General features: G+C 41.9%; 2 protein-coding genes across 2 annotated transcripts in view; one reads left to right on the plus strand and one right to left on the minus strand.

Annotated features, from left to right (window-relative positions):
* Window positions 1-7,031, plus strand: part of plekhh2 (pleckstrin homology domain containing, family H (with MyTH4 domain) member 2) — a 35,808-nt gene extending 28,777 nt beyond the window's left edge. The window contains exons 26-30 of the mRNA XM_080482063.1: window positions 1,367-1,500; window positions 1,587-1,716; window positions 3,060-3,146; window positions 4,405-4,554; window positions 5,330-7,031. Coding sequence (XP_080338189.1) covers window positions 1,367-1,500; window positions 1,587-1,716; window positions 3,060-3,146; window positions 4,405-4,554; window positions 5,330-5,515 — 687 coding nt within the window. The 3' untranslated portion in view covers window positions 5,516-7,031. The remainder of the gene's footprint in view (window positions 1-1,366; window positions 1,501-1,586; window positions 1,717-3,059; window positions 3,147-4,404; window positions 4,555-5,329) is intronic.
* Window positions 7,032-9,134: 2,103 nt separating this feature from the next.
* Window positions 9,135-12,073, minus strand: epcam (epithelial cell adhesion molecule). Its single transcript, XM_080482059.1, has 9 exons — window positions 11,472-12,073; window positions 10,917-11,018; window positions 10,551-10,809; window positions 10,406-10,471; window positions 10,251-10,317; window positions 10,068-10,166; window positions 9,775-9,972; window positions 9,642-9,686; window positions 9,135-9,538 (listed from the first exon to the last, which is right to left on the minus strand). The coding sequence occupies exons 1-9, from the start codon at window positions 11,530-11,532 to the stop codon at window positions 9,515-9,517; spliced, it is 921 nt and encodes a 306-aa protein (XP_080338185.1). The 5' UTR covers window positions 11,533-12,073; the 3' UTR covers window positions 9,135-9,514.
* Between the last annotated feature and the right edge of the window lie 727 nt (window positions 12,074-12,800).

Consider the following 12,800-nt stretch of genomic DNA (forward strand, 5'->3'; position numbering starts at 1 on the left):
GATTACTTTATTTATATCTAATGTAAATAGATGTATATCGATATATGTCGAACTGTGCAGCCTGATGTGTCTGTTTAAACCAGAGGTCTGCAAGTTTTACAACCAAAAGAGACCAGAAGAGCCGCAAAACCCTTTTAACCCTTAAACTGAGGCTCACACTTGATGTTTCAGCTGTTTTTGTCTCTATTCAAGCAGTTTTATGTGTTTCTCTTTCTCAGCTTTTTTTCATTTACAGAACCTAGTAATTTTCATTTTTAAATTAAAGTCATTTTTTTAAAAGCCCTTTTTAGCTGAGAGTTAAAAGTCTTTCTGAAATTGACTTTGTGTGTGTAAATCAAATGAAAACAAGATCAAATGTTTGTTCAGGTGTAATTTTGTGAAAGCTTCAGGAAGCCACTACAGAGGAGCTAAAGAGCCACATGTGGCTCCAGAGAGGTTGCAGACCCCCGGTTTAGACCTACTGTGTTTCCTGGCTATGAGTAGCACCGAGCTGCTTGTGGCATTTCTCTAACAGTGTATCATGAAGAGGAAAGAAGAAATATATATATAGGTATAGGTCGTACTGGTGTACAATGTTTTCTTTTGTTTCACAAGAACACACCAGCATGAAGATGTAGGCTGAATTTATTTACATAACAAGACACATTTAACAAGTGTGCAAACTCATTTCACACAAATCCACTTAATTTTTCCCATTTTTACTACAACACAGTAGCTGAAGAACATAATTTACATTTCTATTTTTGGTATTGTGGTTTTTCCACAATACTGTCGCAGTATTCTGTTGTCATACAGTCGTCCTTCATGCGTGTTACTTTAGTAGTCCCTGCCAGTATATATACATATGTAAATCACTTCTTAATTAAGTCTCACAAGGAGCCAAACTACTTAAAATATGTTACTTAAATGGTCTTGAAATTTGACAGTAATTTACAGTATGTCCCATAAAAGACCAGTCGAAGCTTTTCGGGGAGATTGCAATAAGAAAAAAAGTCTTATTTGTTCTTCAGGTAAACAACTTTCATTCAAGTGAGAAATATCTATAAATAATGCCATTTTAAAGATGTTGGCCTGGTGTTATAACTTAAATGTAACTTTGGTTGGACATGAAACATCAATTCATCCCAAACGTTTGGCCTATGTAATCAGGCAATTCCTCCAAGTTCCCTAAAGGTATTCCGGAGAAGAAAAATAGATTTTGTGAGTTCACATTTGATCTTTGGACACCAAACTACAATCAGTCAAATCTTTTACTGAATCCTAACCTGGGTACCTTGTGTGTTTTATTGCGTCTGCATCCAGAAAAGGTAGAAATTAAACTGATTGACGACTTACAGTCCTCACTGCTTGTGCCGTTTGTCTTCAGGTGGAGTTTGGAGACTTTGAACGTCCATTTTCTGCTGGATCCGCCCAGACTAAATCTACTCAAACCCTTAAGCAGGTTTTGGACCGATTCTACCCAAAACACTATCGCCGGACCACATCTGAGGAGCAGCTCAGGTATTAATAACACTGTCTGCAACAAACATTTCTTTCTTTCAGGTATATGAAACTTGTGTGTAATTCGCCGTTTTCTCTCCCCTCAGACAACTGCTGCAGCGCCTGTCGGCCCGGTGGGCCTCGCTCAGGGGCCGGAGTTCCCCCGAATGTGTCAGGATCTACCTGACCGTTGCCAGGAAGTGGCCGTTCTTTGGTGCCAAGCTGTTTGAAGCGGAGGTCAGTGGGAATCTATATCTCTCTCTTGCCAGGTTTGAAATTGTTCGTGATGCAGGACTGAAACGCAAGGAGGCCAGCTGATTAAAAAATAAATAAATAAAAAATAAAAAGCTTCCCGTAACTGTAAAGAAAACCACATCGCCTACGTTGCGTCATGACCAGGCCAACAGGCCCAGCTACTGGTTGCATTTTTAGTCACTGTTAAAACTGGAAGTTCAACAGCACCCGATATGACCGGTCACTTTCACCATCTGATTTTTGGATCTCTGTGTTTTTCCATCAATTTCAGTGAGGTGATTAAACTGAGCAGGTGTTTAACTGAACCATACAATAACTGCTTGCACAGCAGCGTCTCAGCCTGCAGAACACCTTTACCAAACTCACCCATTTCCTTACACCTTTTGGAAAAAGAAAGTTGTTTATTTTTAGGTGCATTACTATAGATTTTAACGGAATGTTACACGCTACTTGTGCAAAGCAACATTAGACTTTGATTTCATGTGTTTCACTTCATTTGGCCGGGATAATCAACTCTGAGACTTTTGCATGACATGTAACAGCACACATGTGATTAATGGTTACTGCGAGGTCAACGATATTAACTGAACTATTATTCAATAACTGCCATTTTCGACAATAATTTATCTGCCATCAAGAGATGGAAATCTATCCTCTTGTAGGGATATGCAAATAATTTGTTTTTACAAACTTAGAAAGCAAAATCAGGCCAAACAGCACCAGAGAGGCAAATATGATTGCAGGAACAACGGCTGTTTTCACATTTTGTACTTCAATTGTCACAGTTTTGTCTTTTCTTCTCAGCAGTTGCAAGCTACTAAACCACCACTCCCCCGTTTCCTGCCTTCGATTAATACATTACTCATGTGATTAATGAACATATTGGCTCGGTTGGTAGAGCGGTCGTCTCCCAATTGGAAGGTTGCAGGTTCAATTCCCATCTCCGTCTATATGCTGTAGTGTCCTTGGGCAAGACACTGAACCCCAAACTGCCTGGGTGAGAGGGTTGGTGGTGGTTGAAGGGGTTGCTTCTGTCAATCTTATTTCCATCGAGTGTGGAGGGAATGAATAATGCAATGTAAAGCGTCTTTGAGTGTCCAGAAAAGTGCTATATAAAACCCATGTATTATTATTATTATATGCAGTGGGAGAAATGGCAGGATTGTTGTGACCTTTTTTTTTTTTTTATCATGTACTGCCTCCAACACTGACCAGCCCCACTGTAAAGTGTGAATATGTAACATACGTCACTATGAGACAGTTTTGTGTATGTAAATAAATACATGCGGAATTGATCCCACTTCTGCTTCCCTCTCTGTTTGCAGTCCATCACTCCCTCTCCGGAGCCGGGTGCATGTGTTTGGCTGGCGGTGTATGAAGATGGTATCAGCGTTCTGGAGCACAACTCCATTGTAAGCAGCTCTGTTGGTCCCAGACAGCTGTCCTGACATGACTGCCGTGATCTGATTCCTTGATTTCCCATGCCTGTTGATCGATTTTAAGGAATTAACATCTCTTGGTGGAAAAAATCCCTGAACTGGCTGCCAGCTCTTCACGGTACAAAGAGACATAAAGTGACTTTGTACGTCTAATTAGGAAACAATAATTTACCTGACAAACGTGACTTTGGACTGTGGGAAGAAACAGGAGGTGTATGAAACCTGCACACCTTCTTGCTGGAAAGAATTATAGAGGGAAAATGACTTCCAGTCCGATCCAACTTTATTTCTAAAGCACCTAAAACAATCACAGAGACACAAAGCGCTGTAGACAAATAAAAAGACTATTTGAATAAATAACAAAAATTGAGTGTTAGATTCTATAGCCTTGGTGAGTGATTCCCAACCAGGGAGGCCCGACCCACACGAGAGGTCGCCAATAATTCATGGGGGGTCTCAAAGCCCTTTTAATTCAGGAGGGAAAACATTTTTTTATGTATTTAAAATAGTTGAATCAGCATTTAATTCATTTTGTGTCACAAAACTACTAAGTTTAAGCATTTACTTTAGAAGTGTATCATTTATTTAGAAATATATTTTTTAAACCGTTTATAGCTTTCTGCAAAGGTAAGCTCACACGTTGTGACTAAAAGTCTGGATCGTCTGGCGTATTGTTCTCTGCACACGTGTGTGTGGTTTCATTACAAAAACAACCTTCCGTGGCCCAGCATAGTAACTACATCATTGTCAGTGTGCTGTAAGGGTGTAGCAGTTCAGAAAGGTAGGGTGGAGCAAGACCATGGAATAGAGGGATTTTAAAACAAATATTGGCAGCAACTGCCGAGTGGAAACAAAAGCCTGGATTAACAGAAGCAGTTGCGTTACAAGAACTGGCTTCATTTTAGCCAGTTGCTTTGGTGGAAAACGAAAAAAAAGCGAGATTTAACCACCTTCTTGATGTGAATGTCAAGCTTAATGTTTGAATTAAGTTTGACACCAAGGTTTGTTATGGTCTACAGTGGGTTTAGTCTCAGTTGTACCACCAAAAAAACCATCACCTCTGTTTTGTCGCCGTTAAGCCCTTGAAAGGTTGGAGGCCATCCAGGGCGTGATGTTATCAAGACAGTCAAGCAGTGGTTTGGTAGTTAAGAGAATGTGTCTTATTAAAAGGTAGACATTTCTGGCTGTTATCTGCATCCATTCCAAATATTGTTTCTGCTTGCCTTGTCAGAAACTGCTGGTATCCCACCCTTACAAGAACCTCATGACGTTTGGAGGCTGCAAGCAGGACTTCATGCTGGTGGTGGGTCAGAGCATCGGAGCCAGCGCCGGCAAAGACAAGCCCACAGAGAAGCATCTGTTTGCGATGAACGCCTCCAAGGTGAGAAAGACCACAGGCGTTTTGCTGAGTTTATATCCCATCTGGAGGAGTGCAGGTTCAGACTCAATGTATTGTTCATCATTGTGTTGCATGGGGAGATCTATGATCAGTGGACTCAAACCCACGACCGCTAAGACTTAAAAAAGCTCCCAAACACCATGAAGGTTCCGGCGTATCCTTCCACATTTCATATGTCGTTAAAGTTTTTGGAATAATTTCCAGATTTCTCAGTCATGTTCACGCAGGTTGACCCGGCGGTCTGGATCCTTTATCACCATTATTCCGATTTTCCAAATCAAGTTTTAGCTGGAGCCGCAAAACATGTTTAACCTTTAATTAGGCCTGTATTGTAATGGAATTCAACTGTCTCAACTTTCTTTTCTTTTTTGTTGACCATTTTGACATCATCGATGTTAGAACCATTTTGGATCTTTTTAAGCAGTTTTGCATGTATGTTTTTTTTCCCCCATCTTTAATTTTTCTTACCTTTAGAAATCCTATTTATATCCGCGGATTTTTTAAAGTTGTTTTATAATTTTTTGCCGTTTTTTTATACAAATTTTTTTCAATTACAAAGAGTTAGGCGTCCTTTTGAAAATTATACTGTCGTGTAAATATAATAAAACATTTGCTGAATGTTTATTCATGTGTGATTTAGGGAAAGTTTCATGGAGCCACTACAGAGGGGCCAAAGAGCCACATGAGGCTCGAGACTTCCAAAGGCTTTGGTGCAAACAGAAAAAGTACTGACACAGCTGTTTTGTTGGGCCAACAGATCAGGGAGATCACCCTCTTCATCTCCAGTTACATCAACAGCACACATCAGCAGAAGGCCGCCGCCCACCACCTGTCCGCCCCGGCTCTGATGGTGGCGCAGCCCGTCAGCCTGAAGTGCAAAGAGCTGAGGAGCAAATCCCCTCCGGCGCTGGGTCGGCCCAGCAAGGCGCCCACGCTGCTGTGACGGCACAGAGACCACCGGCCCCCGGATCTTATGCCCATCACTGAAAATGACCCGGATCGGAACTTGTCTCCCTCATCCGTTTTGGTGTCGTTTAATATCACAGAACAGATGAGGCTGCAGCGACCTGCTAATGTTGCCTCACGGTGCCTTTTCCTCCGAGAACACTTGGCGAGATTTGTGGCGGAGAATGCAGCTTTCCGTCGAGGTAAAAGAAAGAGTCAGGAGGCTGTTTTTAATACTCCGTGATCATTTTTCTCCCCCCCCCCCCTTTCAAGTTGTGACCCAAAAGAGAAAAGTCCACACTATTTATGACAGGCCGAGGTCGGGAATGGCCGAATTTTTATATCCCAGCGAAGACGAGCTAATGACACTTCATTTACAAATTATTTAGAGAGCAATCTTGCGCTCTGTTTCTGCCTTCCTGTAGGGCAGGAACTGAAGGAAACCGCTACAGTGTTAGATGTATAATGAAGAGGATTATGATGAAAGCGGGAGGCAATAACAGATAACCAGACTACAGACTGAGAATAAACTGTGTGGGGGTTGTGTGTGAGGCTTTTACGAGCGACTGTGGATCAGGTGAGTAATTGGTACTGCAGGATTTTAAGAGGAAATCAGCAAACTCTTTATTGGAGTTACTGATCAGCCAGGGCAGCAGTAAAACTTTAATCGAGTACAAATACTTTCGCCCCCCACCCTGCTCGGGACAATGACTCGAATAATTTCTGTTAGAGAGCGTTGAGGGAAGTGTTGGAGTTTGAAGGCGAATCAGGTTTGCCTGGAGTAAAGTTAAACAATAACAAACATTTCTCTCGACTCAAGAGTTTTTCTCTCTCACTGCAGTTAATATGGCATCAAAAAATGCAACCAAACTAGACTTTGACACTCATTGACCTGAGAAACACGAACAGCTGAGAGAATGGCTTGCTGTCTTGTTTGAAAGAAGAAAAAAAGAAACTTATTTAGGACAAACCAAGGTCCTATAAACAATATTTTTAACCTTAATGTTTATGCCTCTAACTGTTAACATTTGTGCTTTGCTGGGGTCTCTTCAGATTTGATGAGACTTCGATAATCAAAGGTCCTAGTGCTACTGCATTCCTGAAGAGTTCCCAGTACATAATGTTATATTGTGTGTCTGGATTCCAACTATCGCTTCACAAGCTTCATGTGGAACGTAAGCAATCTGATTCAGCGCTGATCCGTCATGTAAACACGTCCATCCCATCAGACCGGCCGATTGAAGTTTCAATAGCATCGGAGGTACGTGGCGTCACCCTGTTTATGATCCAGTCACAGGCCATGTAAAGGGTATTTTGGGTCGCTTTCTACTGTTGGAGCTTCGTGTGCACGTCTAGTACATAATTCACCCAAGATGTTGAGTCTGAAATGTTCTCGAATCATTACTTTTGAACTAACAGGTGAAGCGAGTGCCATTTTCCAGCCCAGAGACAAGACAAAACCAATACAATCACAATAAAGCAATAATGATCTGTCAAAATCACAAACTCAATGGAAATTTGAATAATAAAAAAAAAAAAAAGTGATCTGCTTAAGAACACAATCACACAAAGTTTCACAACTGCATTAAATACAGTGGCGGAGTACCTCCAGTAACTGTTTTAGATTAACTGCTCAACTGAAATAGAGTTGCACATCGGCCACAACATTAAAACCACTGACACACAAAGTGAATCAACACGGATTATGAATATTAGGAAACAAGTTATCCCGGTGTCAGTTTAATGCAAGAATGAAAACATACTTTTACATACATACAGTACATACATACATACATGCTATTCTCTGGAGCCTAAATTTGACACACGCGATCTAAACATTATTGCAGACATTCATTTCTTAAGCCATCTCTTTAAAAATAGCTGGAAAGAACACATTTTTTAAGCGTCTGATCTAACCCGGATGATGTTACTGAAATGGACACAGGACAGCAAATACAGTCGTTATTCAAGCAGAGCATAAAATATGGAACAAAATTTTTTGACACAAACCGGGAAGTGTTACATATGAACAAAAACCAGACCCCAAAATAAGCTGCAGAACACCTGAACTAAGGCCAAGCGAGGAAATGGACCAGTTGTAAAAGGTGAAAAATGACGACAGCGGTGATATAAAACAACTGCTGGTAGGATGAGTAACCATATCTTCCATGTCTGTGCAGTGTTTCATGATTCACCCATGTGGCAATTGCTCATCTCATGTAAGAAACATGTGAAAATCTCCTGAAGAATTTGAGGTTAAATGTAAACGAGTTGTGAAAAACGTACATCACAGAATGCAGTGGAATCCGATCGCACACTCTGTTGAAAAGCTGATGTGAGTAAAAGAGAAATGTTTGTTTGAACGAGAGGAGGATGTGTGTAATGCTGAAGCAACAGGTTGTTGGGAAGCTTGCTGAAGAGTTTACAGAGAATCATAATGCTCTCTGCTTCTGGAAACATGAACTAGGAAAAAAATTAAAATAAAAAATTTCTTATATTCCCCCTTTTGTGTTCCATTTGTCATATTACCTTCCAAACTATTGTCAGCTTCAATAAACTCGACATCCCACAGCAGACTAGTTTCACTGAGTGGAATATCCCAGAGAAAGCCTCTCAGTCAAACCTCCTGCGGCCTGTGGGAAGCCGATGAGCTCTGCAGAAACTAAGGTTCAGTCTGCTTCCTGATTGGTGGAGGCCAAACTGACGTGCTGATACTTGCAGCAGGTGCCTGACGGCAACCGACACACCTTCATTCCTCCAGTTCCCTACAAAAGAGAGCGAGCGAGAGAAGTGGGGGAGGGGAATGGAAGGCAAGATATATGATACCTCACCTGCCCCAACTAGTTTCAGACATGCTTTTGTACCTGCGTTGCCGTGGAGACGAGGGGGAGGGCAACAGGGTAAGGCAAGAACAGAAAAAAAAAAAAAAAGAGAACAATGAGAAGTGGTTAAAAAGTTGAAGTGCTTTACTGGTGACGCACTTAAAAGCGGAAGATTGAAGATCTTTTCATGCCAAAGAGCAAAAGAAGAACTGAAAGTGTGCTTTTTAATGTAGATTTGGGTTGTATTCCTCTCTGAAAACAGAGAGTGTGCGTGGCAACAACAAACCACAGGCAAATGCTTAATTCCGGGGGTTTTTTGTGCGTCTGTGGTCACATGAATCGTGCAGCTTCGGCACACATTAAACTGACTTTTCACCGGGGCTGTGAGCAAACTGAAAGGCGTTCGTGTAGGTAGTAGTGCTTCCACTTGTTTGTGCCCTAGAAACCTGACAGACGGGTTGAACACGAGCTGGAAGAGGTTTGAGGCGTGACAAACCTCCTCTGTCTCTCCGAACAAGAACTGTCACCCAGTCAGGAAGTAACAACAAAAAAAACAAAAAGAAAAACTGCTATTTTTTTTAGACTTAAAAGACTTCAACCAAATGAGCTTTGTGTTCCGAGCAACATAACTATAAGAACAGATATTTACGTTTTCCATTGAAAATCCCGAGCTGCCACACCCAATAAAACACCTCGAGTAAACAAAGCAGCCATTTTATACAAATCTCAACCAAACTTCCAGAAACAAGTTTGTACTTTTCCACTCCCAACAATCAAGAAAGCATCACCCGGAAAGTCTTTCAAACGTTTTATTAAAAACAAACACAAGTAAGAAACTGTACAATCTATGACACAGAAATTAAACCTCTTAAAGAAATCATAATGTTAAAATGCAACTCAGGTCAGGCACTTTTTAAAATCAGCACAGTTCTTTGTGGCGTACAGATTGGACAAGGCATCAAGGCTTTACACAAACTTATAAATAAAAAAGATGGTACCGGCAGTGCCCACTATTATGTCAAAAAAAGAAAAAACATAAAAAGCATTGCAGTTGTTCCTTTACAATCCACTTCACGAGTAAAGACAAAAAAAAAAAATAAAAAATGGCACACTCCCACTGCAAAAACAAGTTTGTCCAAAATAGGCGACGTGTCGTCTTCATCCATCCTGCTGCTTTACATGTTCACCATCTCTCTTTGCTGGAAGTGAAGAAAACGGAGCACGTTAACGTCTATCTGGCATGAAAAAAAACAAAAACAACAAACGGATCAAAAAACACAGGAAAGAGGAAGTTCTTCTCACCTGAGCTTTCTTGTACCTCTGATCCTGACGTCTTTTGGCAAAGACCTGCACACAAAGAAAAGACAATCAGACTGACTTTGTGTGCGACAGAAAAAGTGCACAGTCAAACCTATAGGGGAGGCGTGAAACTCACCAGGAGGAGCACGCCGGCGACCACCGCCAGTACAACCACCACGATGACGGCGATGATCCCGCCCGTCAGGTTCTTCATCGTGAAAGTTGGAGCCTCCTCGTCCACGTAGTACACCAGGATGTTCTCCATCTCCAGATTGCGGCCGCCAATACTGGGGGCAAACTTCTGCTGGTCCTTGAAAAGAGGCAGCACCTTCACCTGTGGGGGAACGAAAAATTAAAAGCGAGGCCATTTAAAAAAGGAAAACTCCAGTCTTTTGAGGGTAGAAACCAGAGGGAAAAGCATCAACGTACATCCTTCTCCATGTAATAGGCCATTTGGGCCAGGTCAGTTTTGCGCTCCTTCATCGGCTTCTTCACGTCGACAACAATCATACGAGAATCGCCGTCGTACTGCAGAATGAAGACAAGGCGGTTTATTAAAAGTTCCTACAATTAATATAATTATGCCTCAATCCCGCCGGTTCCCTTTCTCACCTGCACATTGTCCACCATCGTCTTGTCGAAGTTCTTGTAACGCTTGTTGATGGCATCCGCAATGGCACTGAAATGAAGAACGTGGCTGTGAGACGCCAATCCTGAAACGTGCTTATGATCATTTGGCTGGAAATCTTTAAAAGAATCTCCCTTACCCCTTCAGATTGTCCGCATTCACTGAAGTGTTGACTTTTTTGTGGGTCAGCTGAAGACGGACCCAGCTAATGAGGAAGGACAACAATCAGACATCGATACAAACATTTCACCCAATGCCGTCTCTACGTGGGTCCATGTACTCACTAGGTCTCCACCAGCTTCTCACACTTCAGGTTTTTGTCTCCCTTGTCGGTACGGCGGACGCCGGCGCTGTTGACGCACCAGCACTCCTCAGTGTTGTTGCACTGCTTGGCCTTGAACCTGCCGTCCCTCTCGCAGTCCGGGTCGTAGATGCCGTCGTTGTCCACAAAGGCCGTCTCCACTGGCTTTCCTCCCGTGCGAGTGTCCTGGCCCTTCCTGGCTCGGTACATCTCGGCCTTCATCAGGTAGCACTTGGGGATCACTGTGGGTCAGGCGGGGGGGGGAGGGGCATGAGTACATAAGGTCACACAAACAAACTATGTGGACAAAATGCATATTTTCCTTCATTTAAAAAACTATTTTGCTTACGTTTTGAGCAATCCAGCGTTTCTTTGACATTGTTGCCAATCAAAATGTAACAGACGCATGGGTCTCCGTCACAGGTGGCCCATTTCATGGTATCACATGAACCTAAACCAAAAGAAAAAAACACAAAAACAAAAGACAATTCAACACTCATGAGCACAGAAATTATACTTAAACGACAATAAATTATACAGCACAACAACTTTATTAGAGGATTCATTTCGTTGCCTGGCGTCATATCTCGCTCCCTAAACAGCGAGGTTTACCTAAACCTGCCTGGGCGTTGGTTTCTCCAAACACACAGGTCCCTAAAGAGCAGGGCAGATCCTCCCAACCCCCACCCAACACCACCTTCCTGCTGCCTCACAAATAAAAGGAACCATAAACAAAACAAAAAACAAGAAACACCTGGTGCAGGTATAAAAACATTATACAAGACTCAAACAGTTGCTCTTAACTTATACACACACACATATAATAAAGATGGAAATTCGACATGTTGCGGCCTAATTCGGATTTTTTTTAAGCTTAATAAAATCCAAGTAATTAAATACTCACAGCTTTGAGCTGAAGCTCCCGCTGCAAACGCAGCAAGTACGATAAGAATCCACAGCTTCATGATTGGGAAGAAGAAAAAACCCCCAACAACTAAACAACAACCAAAAGCTTCCCGCTGGTGTGTGTGTGTGTGTCGTCCTCCGAGGGTTAAGATGGAGTGTGTGGCTGAAGACGCTCGACGCTGGCAGCAGAAACCGGCCGCTCAGGTACGCAGGTGTGTCCCGGTCAAACCCGTTTGGACGGAAAAGCAGTCGAGAGCGCGCACGCACGCACGCACAAAAAGAGCAGGAAAAATGAAAAGGCACGAGCACCAGCTGAAGTTGCGTCCTCGCACACAGGTGTCAGGTATTTGTAGTCCGCTCAGGTGTTGTTATCCAACTGACAGGTAGAGGGCTCAACCAGGCCATTTATAATTTCAGTGCCCTCGTGACGTCAGGGGCGACGCTTGGAGGGGGTGGGGTTAGACCGCCGCACCTTGTTTCCGGTATGACCATATTTGTCTGTCAGGCTCTATTGACAGGTTCTCGTTTCACCTCTGACTGAGTTTCTGTTGCTCTCCATCAGCTCTCTGCTGTGACTTTGACTGAAACAACCTTTGTCTTGATGTTCATTCTTAGAATACACTTATATTATAGCTCTACTTTTAAAAAGACATGCGTGCCTTGCTTCAAGAAGTGCTTTTGTCACAATGTATGGCGACATATATTTGTAACATTCTCAAAGAGTGGTTGAGGGTGAAACCACACCGTAATCGTTTGCACACTCTTGTCACTGAAAGCCAACTGTCTTAAATCAAAGCAGTTTTTTCACGGTCACTCAAACATATAACGTGGTTTTTATTCATTAAGAAAACTATAATGATTTAATTTTAATACTTGCTACACATACTACACCCCAGAGTGTTGTCTAGATAGATTTTTTTTTTTATTATTTATTAAGTCTGTGTAAAGCATCTTTATGTGCCATTTGTACATTACAAAGCATGATAGGAAGGACAACATTCACCAAAACAACGCATATTTCACTATTTTCAATATAAGATGTCTCCAAACTGTAAAAATTCAGCAACATGTGATTGAGCACTGCAACCATATAATGTTTTTGTTTTTTTAAGTATCAGGTATGTGACTCACTGACATTGATCACCTTTGAAAACTTGCAGCAGTTTTACATTGATAATGCAGGTTTTTCATAGTATATATATTTTATTCTCCAAAAATCTGAAAACAAATATTTTATAAGAGCAAAAAAGGCAAAATATACCACCACCATCAGCAGCATGTATCTTCATGTTAAGCATAATGCTTTCATTGAGTAATATATGATAGA

This window comes from Lipophrys pholis (genome assembly GCF_963383615.2).
Source record: "Lipophrys pholis genome assembly, chromosome: 15".
Lineage (NCBI taxonomy): Eukaryota > Metazoa > Chordata > Actinopteri > Blenniiformes > Blenniidae > Lipophrys > Lipophrys pholis.

Coding starts and splice junctions, on each gene's coding strand:
- epcam (XM_080482059.1), bottom strand. CDS start 11,532: ATGAAGCTGTGGATTCTTATCGTACTTGCTGCGTTTGCAGCGGGAGCT. Junction 11,019..11,471: donor GGGAGCTTCAGCTCAAAGCT/GTGAGTATTTAA, acceptor CTTTTGGTTTAG/GTTCATGTGATACCATGAAA. Junction 10,810..10,916: donor AACGCTGGATTGCTCAAAAC/GTAAGCAAAATA, acceptor CCTGACCCACAG/TGATCCCCAAGTGCTACCTG.